We start from the raw sequence: 22,784 nt of genomic DNA on the forward strand, positions 1-22,784 counted from the left end.
GCTCAGTTTCTCATGCTTCTCCATATCAGAAACAACAAAGCCAGTGGCTGGACTGAACGGTACATAACACTCATTTAGCAATTGGAACATGCAGCACTAAAAACTTGACTGCACAACTGTGTTGGCATTTCATTTTATCTGCTTAATGCACTTTTCTGTGGTGATGTACAGATTCAGCCCAAGTTCTTTTGCTTGATGTCTGTGGCCCTGTTCTTTTGTTAGCCTTGTTTAACATTGCCTAGCCTGGCTCTTGCGGTCAGGGGGTTGCAATTAAGACTGATCATCATGTAGACGAGAAAAAGAAAATCCTCAAAAATGACTTACTATTTTGATCATTACAGAAACAGAAGAATATTGCAGGTGCACTTGCCTTCTGGATGGCAAATGCATCAGAACTTCTCAACTTTATCAAACAGGACAGAGATCTGAGTCGGATCACCCTAGATGCACAGGATGTCTTGGCTCACTTGGTGCAAATGGCCTTCAAGTATGAAAATTAAAACACTAACAATGTGATGTTCCACTATCTTCTCCTCTCAGTAAAGGCATATACTGAATTGGCTAATTCCATTTTGTGACTTTTACCCCCCCCCCCCCCCCCCCCCCCCCCCAAACCTTCCAAGAAAGTTGACTAAATAGCAGTACTTTTCCAGTGCTACCATGTCTCTCCCCATCTGGTCCCTGCAACTCTTCCTACAAATACAGTTTGTATTAGGAAATGCCTAGCAACTATGATATAAATATTTTTTAATCTTGCTATTAAAAGTTTTTAAGTTTGAAAATCCTCGGTAGAAATTCACTTCCCTCATGAGCCACATTGTGGTACTTTGTCAGTATAGTGAACCAGAACCATGGATTGCTTTTATAAATTGTCCTCACTGCCACATTAGGAAGCGGAGAGCAGGAGTTGTCAAAACACATATGCAAATAATTAGTAGTAGCACCAATTGTGTTTTTTAGAAATGCAATCAATTTGAATGTTGGCACAAAATACTTGACTGAATATTTGTACAAAGTTCTTTTTTTTTTGTTGAAAACTGGCCTGATACTTTCGCTATTACGAAATTTAACATCCTTCTAGATCTAACCTAATCTAGGTATATTTGCCTCCATTCTGAATTACTTGTACTTGTGGAGTGCAATTAGATGACAGATTTTAGCTGCCTGTTATGCTCCTGGCTGCAGAGAACAGCCATGAGTCCCGAAGGCTATGTTGCCTACCCTGTGCCAGGGTTAAGGACATTTCCTCCAGGCTGGAAAAGAACTTGGAGTGGGAGGGGGAGGATCCAGTTGTCGTGGTCCACGTAGGTACCAACGACATAGGTAGGACTAAGAAAAAAGTTCTGCTGAGAGAGTTTGAGCAGCTACGGACTAAATTAAAAAGCAGAACCACAAAGGTGGTAATCTCTGGATTATTACCTGAGCCACGAGCAAATTGGCATAGGGGCAATAGGATCAGGGAGATGAATGCGTGGCTCAAAGATTGGTGTGGGAGAAGTGGGTTTCGATTCATGGGGCACTGGCACCAGTATTGGGGAAAGTGAGAGCTGTTCCGTTGGGACGGACTACACCTGAACCATGCTGGGACTAGAGTTCTGGCGAATTGAATAACTAGGGAGGTAGATAGGGCTTTAAACTAAATAAAAGGGGGGAGCCCGGTGGAGAGAAATCTAGAATGCTAAAGAGAAAAGACAAGGAAGCAGTGCAGGAAAGTGATTGGGGTAAGGATAACCAGATTGTGTCAGGAAGGGACAGAGCGTACAAACAAAAGAGTGCACCAACAAATAGGGTCGGGTAAGGAAAAATGGTAAGACAAATAAGGCCATAGTGCAAAAAAATGTTAAGATGTCTAAAAATGTTAAGACGACAAATCTAAAGGCACTGTATCTAAATGCACAAAGCATTTGTAATAAGGTAGACGAAATAACAGCGCAAATAGATGTAAACGGATACAATATAATTGCAATTACGGAGACATGGCTGCAGGGTGACTAAGGCTGGGAGCTGAACATCCAAGGGTATTCGATATTTAGGAAGGACAGGCAAAAAGGAAAAGGAGGTGGGGTGGCGTTGTTAATAAAGAATGAAATCAGAGCAATAGTGAGAAAGGATATTGGCTCAGAAAATCAAGATGTAGAATCAGACTGGGTGGAGTTAAGAAGCACCAAGGGACACAAAACGCTAGTGGGAGTTGTCTATAGGCCTCCAAACAGTAGTGGTAATGTAGGGGATGGGATCAAACAGGAAATTAGAGATGCATGTAACAAGGGTACTACAGTAATCATGGGTGACTAATCTACATATAGACTGGCCAAACTAAATTAGCAATAATACTGTGGAGGGTGAATTCCTGGAGTGTGTACGAGATGGTTTTCTGGACCAGTATGTTGAGACTGTTGGAACAAGCTATCCCAGATTGGGTATTGTGCAATGAGAAGGGGTTAATTAATCTTATTGTGCGGGGTCCTTTCGTGAAGAGTGACCATAACATGATAGAATTCTTCATTAAGATGGAAAGTGAAGTAGCCCAATCCGAAACTGGGGTCCTAAATCTAAACAAAGGAAACTACAAAGGTATGAGGAGTGAGTTGGCTATGATAGATTGGGGAGCTTCATTAAAAGGCATGACAGTGGATAGGCAATGGCTAACATTTAAGGAACGAATGCATGAATTGCAACAATTACACATTCCTTTCTGGCGCAAAAACACAAAAGAAAAGCGGCCAACCCTGGCTAACAAAAGAAATTAAGGATAGTATTAAATCCAAAGAGGAGTCTTATAAAGTTGCCAGAAAAAGTAGCAAGCCTGAGGATTGGGAGCAGTTTAGAATTCAGCAAATAAGGACCAAGAGAGGAAAAAGAGAATATGAGAGTAAACTTGCAAGGAGCATAAAAGTGGACTGTAAAGGCTTCTACAAGTATGTAAAAAGCAAAAGATTAGTTTTTTTTTATTCGTTCATGAGATGTGGGCGTTGCTGGCAAGGCCAGCATTTATTGCCCTTGAGAAGATGGTGGTGAGCCGCTGCCTGCAGTCCGTGTGGTGAATGTTCTCCCACAGTGCTGTTAGGTAGGGAGTTCCAGGATTTTGACCCAGCGACGATGAAGGAACGGCGATATATTTCCAAGTCGGGATGGTGTGAGACTTGGAGGGGAACATGCAGGTGGTGTTGTTCCCATGTGCCTGCTGCCCTTGCCCTTCTAGGTGGTAGAGGTCGCGGGTTTGGGAGGTACTGTCGAAGAAGCCTTGGTGAGTTGCTGCAGTGCATCCTGTGGATGGTGCACAGTGCAGTCACGGTGCGCGGGTGGTGAAGGGAGTGAATGTTTAGGGTGGTGGATGGGGTGCCAATTAAGCGGGCTGCTTTGTCCTGGATGGTGTCGAGCTTCTTGAGTGTTGTCGGAGCTGCACTCATCCAGGCAACTGGAGAGTATTCCATCACACTCCTGACCTGTGCCTTGTAGATGGTGGAAAGGCTTTGGGGAGTCAGGAGGTGAGTCACTCGCTGCAGAATACCCAGCCTCTGACCTGCTCTTGTAGCCACAGTATTTATGTGGCTGGTCCAGTTAAGTTTCTGGTCAATGGTGACCCCCCCCCCCCCCCCCAGGATGTTGATGGTGGGGGATTCGGCGATGGAAATGCCGTTGAATGTCAAGGGGAGGTGGTTAGACTCTCTCTTGTTGGAGATGGTCATTGCCTGGCGTGAATGTTACTTGCCTCTTATCAGCCCAAGCCTGGATGTTGTCCAGGTCTTGCTGCATGCGGGCACAGACTGCTTCATTATTTGAGGGGTTGCGAATGGAACTGAACACTGTGCAATCATCAGCGAACATCCCCATTTCTGACCTTATGGAGGGAAGGTCATTGATGAAGCAGCTAAAGATGGTTGGATCTAGGACACTGCCCTGAGGAACTCCTGCAGCAATGTCCTGGGGCTGAGATGATTGGTCTCCAACAACCACGACCATCTTCCTTTGTGCTCGGTATGACTCCAGCCACTGGAGAGAATTCCCCCTAATTCCCATTGACTTCAATTTTACTAGGGCTCCTTTGTGCCACACTCGGTCAAATGCTGCCTTGATGTCACTCTCACCTCACCTCTGGAATTCAGCTTTTTTGTCCTTGTTTGGACCAAGGCTGTAATGAGGTCTGGAGCCGAGTGATCCTGGCGGAACCCAAACTGAGCATCGGTGAGCAGGTTATTGGTGAGTAAGTGCCGCTTGATAGCACTGTCGATGACACCTTCCATTACTTTGCTGATGATTGAGAGTAGACTAATGGGGCGGTAATTGGCTGGATTGGATTAGTGAAGACAAATATAGGTCCCTTAGTGAGAAACGGGAGAATTTATAATGGGGGACAAGGAAACGGCAGAGCAATTAAACAAATACTTTGGTTCTGTCTTCACGGAAGAGGTCACAAATAACTTCCCAGAAATGCTAGGGAACCAAAGGACTAGTGAGAAGGAGGAATTAAAGGAAATTAGTATTCGTAAAAAAAAATAGTGCTGGAGAAATTAATGGGACTGAAAGCCGATAAATCCCAGGATCTGATAATTTGCATCCCAGAGTACTAAAAGAGGTAGCCATGGAAATAGTGGATACATTGGTTGTCATCTTCCAAAATTCTATAGATTATGGAACAGTTCCTGCAGATTGGAGGGTGGCAAATGTAACCCTACTGTTTAAAATAGGAGGGAGAGAGAAAACAGGGAACTACGGACCGTTTAGCCTAACATCAGTGGTAGGGAAAATGCTAGAGTCTATTCTAAAGGATGTGATAACAGGATACTTAGAAAATATCAACGGGATTAGACAAAGTCAACATGGATTTATAAAAGGGAAATAGTGTTTGACAAACCTATTGGAGTTTTTTGAGGATGTAACTGATAGAATCGATAAGGGAGAACCAGTGGATGTGGTGTTTTTGTATTTTCAGAAGGCCTATGATAAAGTCCCACATAAGAAGTTCGTGTGCAAAATTAAGGCATGTGGGATTGGTGGTAATATACTGGCATGGATTGAAAATTGGTTAACAGACAGGAAACAGAGAGTAAGAATAAATGGGTCTTTTTCGGGGTGGCAGGCTGTGACTGGTGGGGTACCTTAGGGATCTGTGCTTGTGCCTCAGCTATTCACCATATATATCAATGATTTGGATGAGGGAACCAAATGTAATATTTCCAAGTTTACTGATGACACAAAACTAGGTGGGAGTGGGAGTTGTGAGGAGGATGCAAAGAGGCTTCAAAGCGATTTAGACAAGTTGAGTGAGTGGGCAAATACATGGCAGTTGCAGTATAATGTGGATTAGTGTGACGTTATCCACTTCGGTAGGAAAAACAGAAAGGCAGTATTATTTAAATGGTGATAGATTGGGAAATGTTGATGTACAAAGGGACCTGGGTGTCCTTGTACACCTGGAGCAAGGATGTCTTACTGCAGTTATTACAGGGCCTTGGTGAGACTACACCTGGAGTATTGTGTACAGTTTTGGTCTCCTCACCTAAGAAATGATATACTTGCCATAGAGAGAGTGCAGCGAAGGTTCACCCGACTGATTCCTGGGATGGTAGGACTGTCGTATGAGGAGAGATTGGGTCGACTCAACCTCTATTCACTTGAGTTTAGAAGAATGAGAGGTGATTTTATTGAAACATATAAAATTCTGACAGGGCTAGACAGACTGGATGCAGGGAGGATGTTTCCCCTGCTTGGGGGATCCAGAACGAGGGGTCACAGTCTCAGGATATGGGGTAGGACATTTAGGACTGAGATGAGGAGAAATTTCTTCACTCAGGGAGGCCAAGTCACATGTATTTAAGAAGGCGCTATATAGATTTCTGGACACAAAAGGCATCAAGGAGTTTGGGGAGAGAGCGGGAATGTGGTATTGAGATAGAGGATCAGCCATGATTATATTGAATGGTGGAGCAGGCTCGAAGGGCCGAATGGCCTACTCCTGCTCCTATTTTCTATGATTCTATGTCAAGTATTAGCCAAAGAAAAGATATTGTTTAGTACTCATACATTTTAATTGATTAAGATGCATGCTGTCAGATTTCAGATGGTTTACCATTTAAAAGTTATATTCTGTATAAATGGAATTTGGAATTGCAGAGAAATATTCTAATGAAGTATTTTTTAATGGGACCAATGGAGGCAATGTTTTTTTTATGGAATGCTTTGACTTAGTTTGCTTCATTTGATGGATGGACTACTTTTTGGACCTTGTAATTTTTAGCTTGTTTAATTTTAAACCATTAATATACTGTATTACAAATGATATGCAAAATTGAAAAAAAATTACTGAGAAAAGTCCAACCAATGGGAGAGTTAGCAGCATGTAGCTAGCTAATAGCACTAACGATTGCACATAGAATAAAATCCATAGAGTTCTGGGATACTTTCTATTCAATCTTAAAAAGTTTTTGAATTTGACAGTCTGGCCAAATTGGCCGATTTTAAGTCCCACTAAAAATCATTTTCTTAATTATTTTTAGAATTGATCCCACCATGTTGCACAGTGTGGCACTCGGAACTTTCAAGACATGGTTACAAGTTTAGTGGTAATCCAATACACACAAAAATCCTTTCTTCAGAGATTTTGTTCCAAGACATTAAAAGCAAAAGTTAATACCATACTCAAGGTCACCTATTAGACAAGATCCAAGTAGCACTCCAAATATCCTAAATTAAATTTTGGTCATGTATCTGGAAAGCTCATAGCTCTCAAACTGGTGCATGTGAAGACATTCCTGAGACATCCTCATATATTGACCCACTATCAAAACAGGATTTTGTTTGTCGTGCTTCACTTCTCCAGTTCCATCCAAGGTAGTCTCCTAACTGCAGTACATGCATTTTGTGCAATGTGCTTCAACATAAGGGCCAAATTATAAACTGACAGGTGCAGAAACCTTAAACCATCTCTTAGGCGTCTGTAATTTCAATAAGCTGATTTTTCCATGCCTGTAAATTCTCACCCCAATATATTAAAAATGCTCGCCATAATTTTAGAGGAATTAATGGACACTGAGTACTTTTTTTGTAATTAGCTTTTTGTGCGATTGCTTAAGGAATGACTAGGTTTATAAAACTCATCTAGATGAAAGGGTCTAGGAGGAATATTGAATACACCATAGATTTTTCTGGTGCAGAGAATCCTTTCTGGGTTCTTTTAATTAGTGACCTATTTCAGAATTTCAAGATAATGGATACATTTGAAAAATCTGTGTCCACATTAATACATAATGATTTAGTAGTGATTGCTAACCTTGAAGTATGATTTTGAGGAAATAATTTTCTATTTGGATATTAAGATATGAGGAAAAGATAAGGAAGATTAGGTTTTTTTTGGGAAAGAGGAAGACTTCAAGGTGAGCTAACGACAGGATTCAAAATTAATAAGGGTGTTTACAAATTTGGACAAAGCAAATATTTCACTCTAGTAAATGGTTCAATTATTGGGGAAAAATTAAGAAGCTGGCAGTAAGAAGTGAAATAGTCCAGAGCTTTTTCACCCTAAAGAAAATTATGTAATCATTTATCAGTGAGAGCCACTGAAGTGAGCAATTTAAATTGTTTAGAGAAAAGATGGGTAATAGAGATGATCTGTGAAAAAGGATCGTCTTATTAGGCTTCATGGCTCTTTCCCCTTATTACTTTCAATCGAATAAACAAATAGTTTGAAAGTGACTAGGATATCCTTTTACTTAATGTGGGATAGTGCTTGGACTCCATATTTCAGATGTTAAGGATTCTTTAATTAAAGCTATGAAATTTAAAATCCATGGTGAATTCTGTTTTGCAGATACTTGGTGCACTGTCTTCAATCTGATCTCAACAATTATATGCCGGCATTTCTTGAAGATCCTGAGGAAGCAAACCCGCAAAGACCCAAAATAGGTCTGAAAGCTAAATTTAACTTTCGTTACAACTTTATTTGATAGTGATCATTTCACAGGCACACAATACTTTCCCTCTCTTAGGATTAAGCATACTTTGGATTTGCATATTAATGAAACTTTGAAGGGCTTGTTCTTGTCTGCAATGTTGATTCCCATTTTATTGTGGTTCGAAGATGACTATAAATACCGCTCCCAACACCAATTCTTTCTGTTTTAATATTTAATATTAATGTGTTTCCTCCCTCCCAAAAAGGAAAATACCCGTCTACCTGTTAATTTGTCAACTGTCCGGTCTTCCTTACATTTTAAAAGAAATACTTGCAAGTTTAATATATAAAAAGTCCCAAAGCACTTAATGAACGAGAAAAGGAGCAGGTGACGATTGTTTGCGAGAGGTTTAAGCTTGGTTGAAGAGAAGGTTTTTGAGAAGATTTTGTACGGAGGACGGTAGAGAGGCAGAGGGGTTTGGGAAGGGAGTTCCAGAGAGTTGGACTGAGGTGGCTGAAGGTGCTTGCACCAGAGGGAATGGTAAATGCATGTGATGCCAGAGTCAGGACGGAAGGGTATGGGAGTGTATACAAGACTGGAGAAGTCTGCAGAAGTAGGGTATGGCCAGGTAGTGGAGGGAATTTATAGATGAGGATGAGAATTTTAAATTTGATCCATTAAGAACTGGATCTGTGTACGTCAGGGAGGATGGGGATCATAGATGATCAGAGCTTAGTGGAGGACATGATGCAGACAGTGGAGTTTTGGGCAATTTGGAATTGATGCAGGGTGGAGGTCAAGGGGAGTTAGAGAAGTCTAGTCTAGAGCCGATGAAATCATGGCTAAGTGTTTTAGCAGCATTGAGGCAGGAAATGTTGTGGAGGGGGGAGTAAGTGGTCTTGGTGATGGATACAATGTAAGAAATAGGAACAGGATTCGGCCATACAGCCCCTCGAGCCTGCTCTGCCATTCAATAAGATTGTGGCTGATCAACTCCATTTTGCTGCCCTATCTCCATATCCCTTGATTCTCTTAGTGCCCAAAAATATGGGGTTTGTCGCTGATCTCTGGCTCAGACGCAAAGTCTGGTTCTGTCTGAGCACGCAGCCAGGAAGGATGAATGGAGTCAGTGGCAAGGGTGCAGGGTTTTCAGTCAGGCCTGAAAATTGACTTCAGTTCAACTGGAGGAAATTCTAAAGGTCAGACAGGTATGAAGGTGCAATCCAGCAACAAACTGACGTTTCCCTACCAAATGTGCAGCCCAGGTTGCTTTACCTCCCATATGAAGGTTCTCATCTGATCTGAACCTAAATATGAGACTCCATATTGAAGGAAGTTCAGAGGACTGCAAATCAACACTGAATGGTCTGTCTTACTTGAGGAAGTTGCAGGAAATATTCATAATCTCATTTCTTTTGTGGCGAGCAATGACATCCCAGCTTTCAGACAAGACCGCTGCTTGTAGTCAGAACTGGCTTTGAGTAAATTGCTTCTAGGCTGCCAATTTTTTTGACTGTCCGTTTCTATCTCTGTGTGTTGTGGTCTATTTCCAACAACAGCTCGGTTTTGTTTTGCAAAAGGATGCTTTCTGTTTCTATAAATGTACCTAAACTCTTGTGTTGATAATACTTGGACTATTAGCTGCAGTAACATTTGGAATATTTATCTGTGTACCTTTCAGATCTACTGCTTGGCTCATTGTTGCGCAAGAGTTTCTAAACCGCGCCCCCCGCCCCCCCAAAAAAAGTCACCTATTGCAGTAAATAAACAGATGTTTTCTTCTCTCTTCTCCCTCTGCTCTTTTTTATATTAAAAAAGACCTTACTTCCCAAGATTCTAGTGATGGATATTTTCCTGGAGGACTGAAGTACCAGGTTAATGGGAGGCTACTTCATTTTACCTTTTATTGCTGTCTTTGACTTTTGTGTTTTTAGGAGATTCCTGGTGTCCTGGAGAGCTGCTTTTCATGAAAGTTTCTTATACAATTGAGTACTGGAATGTGCAAAATATTCATCCTAGCCTGTAAAGGTGGCAAGTTTCTTTGTGCAGTACTGTTTCTTTGCCAGCAGTCACTGCTATACTTGAGATTGTTTTATGTACCAAAACAGCACCATCTGCTGCAGCCCTATTTCTCTCCCATTAAAGGATAGAGAATGTTCAGCTTGTTTTCATCCCTGCAATACTTGGCCTTTCTGTCTTTAAATTGGCTTAAAACACTAATTTGTTTTTGAGTTCTTGCTGATCCCACCTCCTCAGGAGAGCTACCCATGGATTCAGTTAGGAACGAGAACTCTCCTCCTTCAGTGGCCTAGTGACTAAAAGATACCATCTGATCTAACACACTGCCCCACAGAAAATAAATCCAATGTTCAATTCCCAGTGATGTTAGTTGATCGCTGCTAGGACAGTAATTTGCACTGCAGTTGGCATGAGCATCCTTGAGTAAGGGTGGGGGCAGATAGGAGGAAAACGCAAAGAACGAAGATGGAAAGGGATTTATTATCTTTTTTTCTGAACATTAATGTACATGCAACTCAAATTTCCCCCTCTCCAAATATGGTTCTGAGCTTGGCTAAATTTGCATTGTGTGGGCTCTGAGGAGCTATGAAGCAGGTTTTTGGGTACATCTGACCTTCTGATGACCCATTCACTTCAAACCATTTACTTATCCTTAAATATAGGTGGTCTCTTTAGAAGGCTTGTCATATCAAGTGCAAAAAAAAAACCTACAGAAAACTTGAATTACTATCATCTTGGTCTTAACCAATTGCTCAAACTGGAGGCTCTTTCCCCTTCTCCCTGTACGTTTTGAATGCTGCCATTCTGGACAAAGTTACTAGGAGCTGCAGAAAATTCTCCTAGATTATTCACACTGCAGATTGTTCCAGTTTGGCTGGAATCTCACATTCATGAGTCAGAACAATTTGCTTGAAAAAAAGAAATAAAATTGCACTTGCTAATCATTAGAAATTGAACATTATGTAAAGTCTAAAGTATGGACAAGTTGACACTATGCATGTGTTTTAGTGTCATCAGATGTACAAAGGGGGAGAGAAAAAATCAGACTTTATTTAATATATTAATATTCTCTACGTTTAGCCAGTGGTGGAATTGAATGTTTTTAGTTGTAGAACTTTAAACAAGGTGAAAGTATCTGGATAAAGTCCTAACATAAGATTTTGCATATGATGTGTAAATGCAACATGTCTCTAACAAATATGAATCAACATGAAGAAAAATGTTCTGGTTCAGGAAAATCTAGAAACTTGAGTGAAAATAGACTGATTCGAATTTTATCTGTGCAAAGGTTAAGCACCACTAGCTAGAGAACTTGTTGTAATTGTTTGTTTGTATCTTTCTGTGATCTACATCGGACTTTACAAAACCAGACAGAGATGGAACTAATTTAAAAGTCAAACTTCAAAAATTAAAAATATTTGAACTTGTAATTAAGTATGCAACTCAAGTGTTTTGCAAAGCTAGCTTGATATAATGTTTCTCTTTTATTTTCCAGATGATGTCTTGCACACACTGACAGGAGCAATGTCTTTGCTGCGTCGGTGTCGTGTGAATGCTGCTCTCACTATCCAACTGTTCTCTCAGCTGTTTCATTTTATTAATATGTGGCTATTCAATAAACTGGTCACTGAGCCAGACTCATGCCTGTGTTCTCACTATTGGGGAGCTATCATCCGACAGCAGCTTGGCTACATTGAAGCATGGGCTGAAAAACAGGGCTTGGAACTGGCTGCAGACTGCCATCTTAGCAGAATAGTTCAGGTCAGTTATTGGAATGATGCATAACTCTATATTGAGTCTCATTTTTATACCTATGATATCCCAATCCCCCACCAATTAAAATTATTAACTTGCATGAGTACGTCATAAAGGAGCTACATGCTGAGTCCACTTTATTAGTCCTTTGCTGATAGCAGTTTGTTTATGTATTTTTCTTCTGGTTTATTGGGGTGAGAAAAAAGATGCACTAATCAAGAGTATTGTGCCTATACACCACATTAGATGAACCAACTCTATTTGAATTTAAATTGTATTAAACTTGACATCTGAGAATAGACTTAAAATTCTAAATTATTTAACACTGTCTATGCACCACTAGAGTTGAGCCAATCCTGATTTGCAGTCTGGCAAAGCCCAGCAAGTGTCCATGGCCCTTCAAGACATTTTGAAAGTTGCCACCTACTGATATTTGGCAACATCATATGACATTGTCCTAAGCGATACTGCCATGTAGTACAAAAGCTTTGCATCTATGTCTGAGCACTACTTCATTTTTCACTGGCCAGGAATAGCGCTCTCTGCTTTGTACATTGATAGTTTTGGAAGTTACTACTAGTTTGCCCATTAGCTTCATTTTTTTCTTATATTTAGGGTTGTTCTTGTACAGCTAAAAATGTTAATTTTCCATAGTTAAGCCTTTTGAAATTAAAAATGTCTGTGTTAATGTTGACTGATATTTTGATGTTCTGTCTCTGGTGCCAAGGCCCAATTAATCAGGAAAAATCCATCTTTGACTTTGCTCTACATTGTTCAGTACCGAACGTCCGTCGTCATGTCAATTTCAAACCAAGCCATAGATTTTAAACTCTGCCCTAAACACAGTTGAGTCTTCACAGTAGCCAGTGAGCATGAGAACTGCAGTGGATGTCTATCTGCTAAAACATCTTCATGTCAGATTAGCTTGGGATCCTCAGTTTGCATTCACCAGGATATCCTGAATCAGGCTTTGTGGGAAGTTCATACAGTAACTTTTGTTCTTTTGTACCGTAGTTCAAAACCAGCCAGTGCATCAACTTGTACAGAGATTTGTGTCATTGAATATCACCACTCGTGTGATTTCACTAGAGCACAGATCAGGCCTGTTCAGCTCCCGTCTGGAGGATGGCGATCATGGAAGAATGAAAAGTATGCATTCTATCCCTGTGCTACACACCATCTATGGCAGAGAGTAGATGGGTGACCTAAATCTAGGCATCTACTAACCAGTGTTGGGAAGTTTGAGAAATTGACTGGAGTTATTCTCCCTCTGGTTCCCTCCACCCTGTTATTTCCCTCGGTGGCAAGTGCTGAAATCAGTAACTTGCCATGTGGGGAATCATGGACACTCTGGTGCAGCATATTTGGTGTGCCACTGTACTGTTGTGTATATTTGGAAAAATGTTTTGGATGGTAAGTATTTGCTAGTGTATTTCAGATTTCTAGCATTTGCAGTTATTTCCCTAGGAAGGCTGTTCTATAGATTTGCTTCTTGCTCACTAAAATAATTTTTCCGCAGAGCAGTTTTAGATTTACTCCCCTTCAAGCACAGGCAATGTCCTCTAGTTCTACTGTTCGGTGCAAGATGAAAAGCTTGTCATGATCTACATTATCTATTCCCTCTGGAATTTTAAAAGCAGCAATCACCTCTGCTCTCAACCATCTCTTCTCCAGAGACAACATGCCCAACCTATGTAATAGCTCCTCATAATCCAGTCCCTCCATCTCCTCTTCTCTAGCCTCTTGATCGTTGAAATATCCTTTTTGTACTGTGGTGACGAAAACTGTACCCAGTATTCCAAGGGGGGTTGCACTGGTGTTTTACGAAAGTGACAGGATTACATTTATTGGTCAGTATTGACCTTTTAAGACATCCTAACGTTTATTTTGCCTTACTCACCGGCATTGAGCATTGTTACGATAGCAGCTGCTTGTTCACTACAACTATTCCTTTGATCCGTTAATGTAAAGGTCTACACAGGGAGGTCAAAAACAGTTGGGAATCATGCTACCCATGCTGCAATTTAAGTCCTTTTTAAGCTTGAAATGCAGTTTTATGCTGTATTCTTCACTTTCAGTGCTGCTTTGGATCTAATGAGAAACTCACCATTCATACTGTGCTCACAATGGGTAACCCTGCTTAAAGGATTTTGCACAAAATTATCAGGTCATGACGAAAACCTTGTAAAAACTATTTTTAGATTTGTTATTCTGCACATTGGAGTACCAATGTACAACTCATTGGGATCGCTATCTGTGACCCCCACACCCATGCACTTGTGTTCTTGGGTATATCGCTCATTCTGGGGAAGTCCAGAGTAGATGCCAGAATGCTTCCCTTGCAGGGAGGGCTGTGAAGTTAATTCAGACAAAAGAGCTGAATTCCAGAGGTGAGATGAGACTGATTGCCCTTGACATCAAGGCAGCATTTGACCGAGTGTGGCATCAAGGAGCCCTAGTAAAACTGAAATCAATGGGAATCGGGGAAAACTCCAGTGGCTGGAGTCATACCTAGCACAAAGGAAGATGGAAGTGGTTGTTGGAGGCCAATCATCTCAGCTCAAGGACATTGCTGCAGGAGTTCCTCAGGGCAGTGTCCTAGATCCAACCATCTTCAGCTGCTTCATCAATGACCTTCCCTCCATCATAAGGTCAGAAATGGGGATGTTCACTGATGATTGCACAGTGTTCAGTTCCATTCGCAACCCCTCAAATAATGAAGCAGTCTGAGCCCGCATGCAGCAAGACCTGGACAACATTCAGGCTTGGGCTGATAAGTGGCAAGTAACATTCGTGCCAGGCAATGACCATCTCCAACAAGAGAGAGTCTAACCATCTCCCCTTGATATTCAATGACATTACCATCGCCGAATCCCCCACAATCAACATCCTGGGGGTCACCATTGACCAAAAACTTAACTGGACCAGCCATATAAATACTGTGGCTACAAGAGCAGGTCAGAGGCAGTGTATTCTGCAGCGAGTGACTCACCTCCTGATTCCCCAAAGCCTTTCAACCATCTGCAAGGCACAAGTCAGGACTGTGATGGAATATTCTCCATTTGCCTGGCTGAGTGCAGCTCCAACACTCAAGAAGCTCGACACCATCCAGGACAAAGCAGCCCGTTTGATTGGCACCCCGTCCACCACCCTAAACATTCACTCCCTTCACCACCGGCACACCGTGGCTGCAGTGTGTACCATCCACAGGATGCACTGCAGCAACTTGCCAAGACTTCTTCGACAGCATCTCCCAAACCCCAGACCTCTACCACCGAGAAGGACAAGAGCAGGTACATGGGAACAACACCACCTGCACGTTCCCCTCCAAGTCACACACCATCCCGACTTGGAAATATATCACCATTCCTTCATTGTCGCTGGGTCAAAATCCTGGAACTCCCTAGCAGCACTGTGGGAGAACCTCCACCACACGGACTGCAGCTGTTCAATAAGGCGGCTCACCACCACCTTCTCGAGGGCAATTAGGGATGGGCAATAAATGCCGGCCTTGCCAGCGACACCCACATCCCATGAACGAATAAAAAAAAAATGGAGACAAAACTAATTTTTAAACCATGTTTTCCTTTTTTTGTTTTGTATCGTTCAAAAGTAGTACGGTAGTATCGTGGTGTACTAAACTAGCAACCCAGTGGTCATGTGTTTAAGTTTCTCTTTGACAAATTGTGAAATTGAATTCAATAAATCTTGCAATTTATGAGGTACATCATTTAAAAAAAAAATCCATGAAAGCTGCTGGATTGTTGTATAAGCTCAACTGATTCAATAATGTCCTTCAGGAAAGGGAACCTGCCACTCCTACCTGGTCTGCCCAACACATGATTCCAGTCCCACACTTAGTGGTTGACTCTTAATAACTTCTGAAGGGGTCTAGCAAGTAAAGCTCAGGGCAACCAGGAATGAGCCTTGCTAGTGTTGCTGACACATGAGAACAATAATATTTACTTTTTTAAAAGTGCTTTTCTTGGAATTTTGTTTTTTTTTCTTGTATTTCTCATCTTTGCCTGTATTTATCAGATTTTTATGTATCTTTGGGACTGTTTACTGTAGCACTGATGTTTAGTTGGAGCTTATACAATGGCTTTGCTTTGGCAGTTCCATGAATGTCCAGCATCATTGCTGTAGAGCAAATTTAGCCTAGAATTCTCCTTTCCAGTATCTTTACCACAAGAATAAGCCCAGACTTAAAAGTGGGTATTTCCTGAAAGAATTGATCCCTTTTGAGATGTTTTTGATGGGACATCATTGATATGATCTTCCTTTCTTGAATCTCCCCTGCACTGATTTTTTTTTTTCTCCGTTGGGCCTTCAAAGTAGCCTATGAAGCATGAGGGAGGATCTTCAACAGTGGCAGGTCATCCTCCCAGGCAAATCTGCAGAAATGAGCCCAGGGTCACTCGAGATTTGAGTGTGTCATTGCAAATAGTTAAATTTATCTTGCATAGTTCCATTTGGGGTAAAGTAACATTCGACAAGATTGGCATTGCTTCATAGGGTAATTTTAAAAAGTTCACTTTTGGATATCTGCATGGCTGGAATTTATAGAAACGGTTATACCTTTACTAAACATGTATCTATTTGCTAAATATGTCCTATAGTTTCTACCTTAGCTGTAAATATTTTGCCTAGCCCAACATGTCGTCTTTTCTTATTGGTGCTACTGAGTCAGGCTGAGTTTGGAGGATGGTGAAACACAAAAATCACATTACCTTTTTGGCATGGTCGTCTTTGCTTAAATTGATAAATCTTCCAGCCAGCTCCTTTTTTGGTAAACATTGTGAATTGTCCTGTCCTCCTTTGGCAAAAAATAAGATGGAGAATGAGGAAAGGCCTTTTGGCTCACTGAAGCTTATCCCTCTGATACTTCAACTCTGAGCCCAGCATCCACCTGCATCTTGAATGTCTCGAGTCAGTATTTCTACTGCTGTGTTTGGCAGAATGATTTATTAGTCCAATGGATACACCTTCATATATCACTGGAAGGAAGGATCACACAGATGATATACATTAAGACTGTATCCTTGCTGTTTTCCCTTGCCAGCAATTATGTGGAGGTTTCCTCCATTTAAAGAATAATGATTGCTAAATAAAAGTTACACAAAAAACTTGTGCGCAGAGACTGCAGATATTTGATTTGGTTTAATCAGATGCGGCATCTAAGGCCTAATGCCTGCAATCAAATTACCAGTAAAAATATGATAGAACAAATAAACCTGCGTGAGGTTATGAATAAACAAAATTGATGGGCAGGAAAAGACCAGCTGGTCCATCAAGCCTGCCCCACACCATGATGGCTGGTTTCTATTTTATAAGTAGAATTTGTGGCACAAATCCAAAATATAGAAAAATAAAGTGTCTACTACGTAGTGCACTGCAAGAATGAAGGAATCGAGCAATTTCGTGCAAAAATAGTCTTATGAACTGCGGTTTTTTCAGTTGAACAGGATTATTTGTATTTTTTTTTAAGAACTTCTTTACTTGTGTGATCAAAGGCATGAAGCAATGCATAAAACAATTATTATAATTTTAAACTTTAATAATGAATATGTTTAAATAAGTGTGCCAGTATTGAATAAAGTCTGTTGGGGAATGTTAAAAAGAAAAGGTGCCAATACAGTAAAGTAGGGTACTGTATGTAACATTACTGGAAGAGTCAATATGCTGCTTGTGAAATATTGTCATTCCTCTATTAATTTACAAAACTAATTTTAAACCTTTGTTAGGTAAGTATTTATTTATAAACAATCTTGTGATAGAATTTGTTCTACCATGCCAATTGGAAGTTCTTGAAATAGTCCCATAATTTTAATAGGAAAAATGAAATGATTTTGCTGCAGAAATCTGAACTTATTTGTTATTATTTTAGGCAACTACATTGCTAACGATGGACAAATATTTGGCAGAAGATGTATCAAACATCAACAACACTTGTTTTAAGTTGAATTCATTGCAGCTGCAGGCACTGCTTCAAAGTTATCACTGTGCACAGGACGAGCCCTATATCCCTCAGGTATCTAAATTTCTAACCCACATCAATTTCATTTTTGAGGTTGCATTTTAAACACTTACTGAGTTGTCAAGTTGGCATTGTTTAGCCTTGAAACCTTTTGACAAGCCCAAAAGTGATGGTGGAGGGGGGAGGAAGTGAAAAGGGAGGGGTTTGGAACACTCTGGGTGTGTTTTTATTGGCTGCAGAATTCTGGTCAAAACCACCAGTTGTGCGCATCTGATGGACAGTGAATGAATTAAGCATTTTTGGTTTCAGTTAAATATGAAAATTGTTCCTTTTAAAAAAAAAAAGTACTATGATCTGCTTGGGGCCATTAGCTGAGTGCGGTCGATGCCACGTTAATACCATTATAAAGAAATTTAGACTGGCCTAAAATTGTGTGGCTTTCCTTTAAGTGAAGTGAGGATAAATATAAGACGCATGCAAGATTCCATCTGAATCTGTACAACTGTGAGGTGAAAACTGAGAGCTGAGGATAGACCATTGTGGCCGGAAGCATGGTTTCCATTTTTAAACCTGGGCAGCGCACTTAAGAAAAAAAGACTGTTGGACCAGATTTTGTTGCAGTCCTAGTATTGATAGTATACTGTTGCAAACTAATGTAATGAGGTCCCAGTTTAAGCCCATTCTGCCTTTGTAATTCCCATGTTTTAAGGTGTACTATTCAGCTTGCTCATTTGCTGGAGGTGCGCCACCAAAATAATTCTTTGTGTCCCTTTTTTCTCCCTGCCACCTCCAGCACGAGGGAAGTGCCATCAGAAATAGCCTCTAGATATAGCAATGTCCCAGATGCAGGTTTGTGGACCAAGAGCAGTTTGAATTCACTTGATTTAGTGTGGGGGCAGAGGTCGTGGTGATCCCTCCCATGTGTTAGAAGGTATTGAAAACCCACAGCAGAGGTGTGTGTGTGTGTGTGTATAACGTGCATATGTGCACTCACGCACCCCGATATCTAATTTCTCCTATGTGAGGCCAGTGCAAAGATGTGGACCATCCCCATTGTGTTTACAACGATGTCTGTTGGAACCTAAGAGCCTGTCCTATAGTTCTGAAGGGTGTGTGCACATTTCTCCTCGTATCTGGATTTATATTCCCTAAAAGAAACTCGAGTGCCAGCTGTGGTTCAGTGCTAGTACACTCTCTCCTCTGAATCAGAAGGTTGTGTGTTCAAGTCCCACTCCAGAGACTTGAGCACATGATCTAGGCTGACACTGTGGTGCAGCACTGGACTGTCGGAGCTGCCGTCCTTCAGATGAAGACTTTGAACTGAGGCCCAGTTTGTCCCCTCAGGTTGTCATAAAAGATCATATGGCACTATTTGAATAAGAGGGGAGTTCTCCCGGTGTCCCGGCCAATCTTTATCCTTCAACCAACATTGCCAAAAACAGAATATCTGGTTATTTATTTCATTGCTGTTTGTGGGATCTTGCTCTGTGTAAATTGGCTGCGACATTACAACAGTGAATGCACTTCAAAAGTACTTCATTGGCTGTAAAGTGCTTTGGGACGTACTGAGGTCGTGAAAGGCACTATATAAATGAAAGTTCTTTCTAGACGAAGCTTTGGACAGATGGCAGCAGAAGTTGGGATTAAAGAGAGATGAAAACCAGTGTTTTACTGGAAGTTCTATAGCAAGAAGATATTTGGGCCTGAGATAAAGATCAGAGTGTAGTCCACAAAGCTAGGATGAAGTGCCAGAAAAGTTTCTAAAAATACGTGCAGAGACTAGGTCAGATCCCAGAGGTAGGTGAAAAAGCCTGACTATAACATACACAGGCTTGGGACAACAGGAGACTTATCACCATGCAAGTTAGAGGGGATGTATGGAATTTTTTTTATAAATGAAACCTTTTGTTTTTCTCTCATCTCTCAAACGGCTGGTCCAAACTCTGAATTTCACAAAAAATCCCTGCCTTCCAAAACATGAGATGCAGTGATCCAGAAGTCCTCTTAAATGTCAGTTTGGTTCAGTTGGTAGCATTCTTACCTCTGAGTCAGAGGTTTTTTTGGGTTCAAGCTCCACATTGGACTATTCTAGATTGAACGTTCACGGATGAATTCAAAGACTTAACGCCCTGTTCTTGCTCGAATCACGTCTGTCGCCATCTTAATTGGACCCATTTTGGAGGTGGCCAAGATACCCACCTGAATCAGGTGGGAGCTTCACTAATCGTAGAATCATAGAAAAATTACAGCATGGAAAGAGGCCATTCGGCCTATCGAGCAGGTCAGAGGCTGGGTATTCTGCGGCGAGTGACTCACCTCCTGACTCCCCAAAGCCTTTCCACCATCTACAAGGCACAAGTCAGGAGTGTGATGGAATACTCTCCACTTGCTTGGATGAGTGCAGCTCCAACAATTCTCAAGAAGCTCGACACCATCCAAGACAAAGCAGCCCGCTTGATTGGCACCCCATCCACCACCCTAAACATTCACTCCCTTCACCACCGGCGCACCGTGGCTGCAGTGTGTACCATCCACAGGATGCACTGCAGCAACTCGCCAAGGCTTCTTCGACAGCACCTCCCAAACCCGCGACCTCTACCACCCAGAAGGACAAGGGCAGCAGGCACATGGGAACAACACCACCTGCACGTTCCCCTCCAAGTCACACACCATCCTGACTTGGAAATATATCGCTGTTCCTTCATTGTCGCTGGGTCAAAATCCTGGACCTCCCTTCCTAACAACACTGTGGGAGAACCTTCACCACACAGACTGCAGTGGTTCAAGAAGGTGGCTCACCACCACCTTTTCAAGGGCAATTAGGGATGGGCAATAAATGCTGGCCTTGCCAGCGACGCCCACATCCCATGAACGAATAAATAGAGTCCACGCCGGCTCTATGCAAGAGCAATCCAGCCAGTCCAACTCCCCTGCCCTATCCCCGTAGCCCTGCAAATTTTTTCCTTTCGGGTACTTATCCAGTTCCCTTTTGAAGGCCATGATTGAACCTGCCTCCACCACCCCCTTGGGCAGTGCATTCCAGATCCTAACCACATGCTGTGTAAAAAAAAAAAAAGTTTTTCCTCATGTCACCTTTTGTTTCTTTTGCCAATCACCTTAAATCTGTGTTGTCTAGTTCTTGACCCTTCCGCCAGTGGGAACAGTTTCTCTCTATCTGTCTAGACCCTTCATGATTTTGAATACCTCTATCAAATCTCCTCCCAACCGTCTCTGTTCCAAGGAGAACAATCCCAGCTTCTTCAGTCTCTCCATGTAACTAAAGCCCCTCAGCCCTGGAATCATTCTAGTAAATCTCTTCTGTACCCTCTCTAAGGCCTTCGCATCTTTCCTAAAGTGCAGTGCCCAGAATGGGACACAATACTCCAGTTGTGGCTGAACCAGTGCTTTATAAAGGTTCTTCATTACTTTTTGTACTCTATGCTTCTATTTATAAAGCCCAGGATCCCGTATGCTTTTTTAACCGCTTTCTCCACCTGCCCTGCCACTTTCAACGGTTTGTGCACACCCCCAGATCTCTGTTCCTGTACCCCTTTTAGAGTTGTGCCCTCTAGTTTATATTGCCTCTCCTCAATTTTCCCACCGAAATATGGCACTTCGCATTTTTCTGCGTTAAATTTCATCTGCCATGTGTCTGCCCATGCCACCAGCCTGTCTGTGTCCTCTTGAAGTCTATTACTATCCTCCTCGCTGTTTACTACCCTTCTAAGTTTCGTGTCATCTGCAGATTTTGAAATTGTGCCCTGTACACCCAAGTCCAAGTCATTAATATATATCAAGAAAAGCAGTGGCCCCAGCACCGACCCCTGAGGAACACCAATGTACACCTCCCTCCAGTCCGAGAAATAACAGCTCACACTACTGTTTCCTGTTACTTAACCAATTGTGTATCCATGCTGCTACTGCTCCCTTTATTCAATGGGCCGCAATCTTGATGATAAGCCTACCATGCAGCATTTTATCAAACGCCTTTTGAAAGTCCATATTCGTCACATCAGCTGCATTGCTGTCATCTACCCTCTCTGTTAACTCATCAAAAAACTCTCAGGTTAGTAAAACATGACTTGCCTTTAATAAATCCGTGCTGGCTTTCCCTAATCAATCCATACTCGTCCAAGTGACTGTTAATTCTGCCCCGGATTGTCGTTTCTAAAAATTTCCCCACCACTGAGGTTAAACTGACTGGCCTATAGTTGCTGGGTTTATCCTTACATCTTTTTTTGAACAAGGGTGTAATATTTGCAATTCTCAGTCCTCTGGCACCACCCCCGTATTGACGGATGTTTGGAAGATTATGGCCAGTACCTCCGCAATTTCCACCCCTCAGCAACCTAGGACGCATCCCATTCGGACTGGGTGACTTATCTGCTTTAAGTACAGCTAGCCTTTCTAGTACCTCTATCAATTTTTAGCCCATCTTGTATCTCAACGATATCTTCCTTTACTGAGACTCTGGCAGCATCTTCTTCCTTGGTAAAGACAGATGCAAAGTACTCATTTAGTACCTTGGCCATCCCCTCTGCCTCCATGAGTAGATCTCCTTTATGGTCCCTAATCGGCCCCACCCCTCCTCTTACTACCCATTTACTGTTTATATGCCTGTAGAAGACTTTTGGATTCCCTTTTATGTTGGCTGCCAGTCTATTCTCATACTCTCTCTCTGCCCCTCTTATTTCCTTTTTCACTCCCCTCTGAACTTTCTATATTCTGCCTGGTTCTCACTTTTGTTATCAACCTGACATCTGTCATACACCCCTTTTTTCCGTTTCACCTTACTCACTAATTCTCTTGTCATCCTGGGAGCTCTGGCTTTAGTTGCCCTACATTTCTGCCTTGCAGGAATGTGCCTAGACTGTACCTGAACCATCTCTTTAAAGGCCGCCCACTGTTCAATTACAGTTTTGCCTGCCAATCTTTGATTCCAGTTTACCTGGTCCAGATCTGTTCTCATCCCATTGAAATTCACCCTCCTCCAATTGAGCATTTTCACTTTAGAGTCGTCTGTGTCCTTTTCCATAGCTATTCTAAACCTTATGATATGATTGCTGCTCCCTAAATGCTGCTCCACTTGGCCTGCCTCATTCCCTGGAACCAAGTCCAGCGATGCCTGCTTCCTCGTTGGG

General features: G+C 41.8%; 1 protein-coding gene across 6 annotated transcripts in view; it reads left to right on the forward strand.

Annotated features, from left to right (window-relative positions):
- The window catches only part of afdna (afadin, adherens junction formation factor a), a 269,000-nt gene that overhangs the window by 170,831 nt on the left and 75,385 nt on the right, over nt 1–22,784 (forward strand). For all 6 annotated transcript variants that reach the window (XM_067989221.1, XM_067989223.1, XM_067989224.1 and 3 more), the window contains 4 exons: nt 342–487; nt 7,808–7,902; nt 11,407–11,672; nt 17,554–17,697. In XM_067989221.1, the coding sequence (XP_067845322.1) occupies nt 342–487; nt 7,808–7,902; nt 11,407–11,672; nt 17,554–17,697 (651 nt within the window). The remainder of the gene's footprint in view (nt 1–341; nt 488–7,807; nt 7,903–11,406; nt 11,673–17,553; nt 17,698–22,784) is intronic.

This window comes from Heptranchias perlo, chromosome 8 (genome assembly GCF_035084215.1).
Source record: "Heptranchias perlo isolate sHepPer1 chromosome 8, sHepPer1.hap1, whole genome shotgun sequence".
NCBI classification, from domain to species: Eukaryota; Metazoa; Chordata; class Chondrichthyes; order Hexanchiformes; family Hexanchidae; genus Heptranchias; species Heptranchias perlo.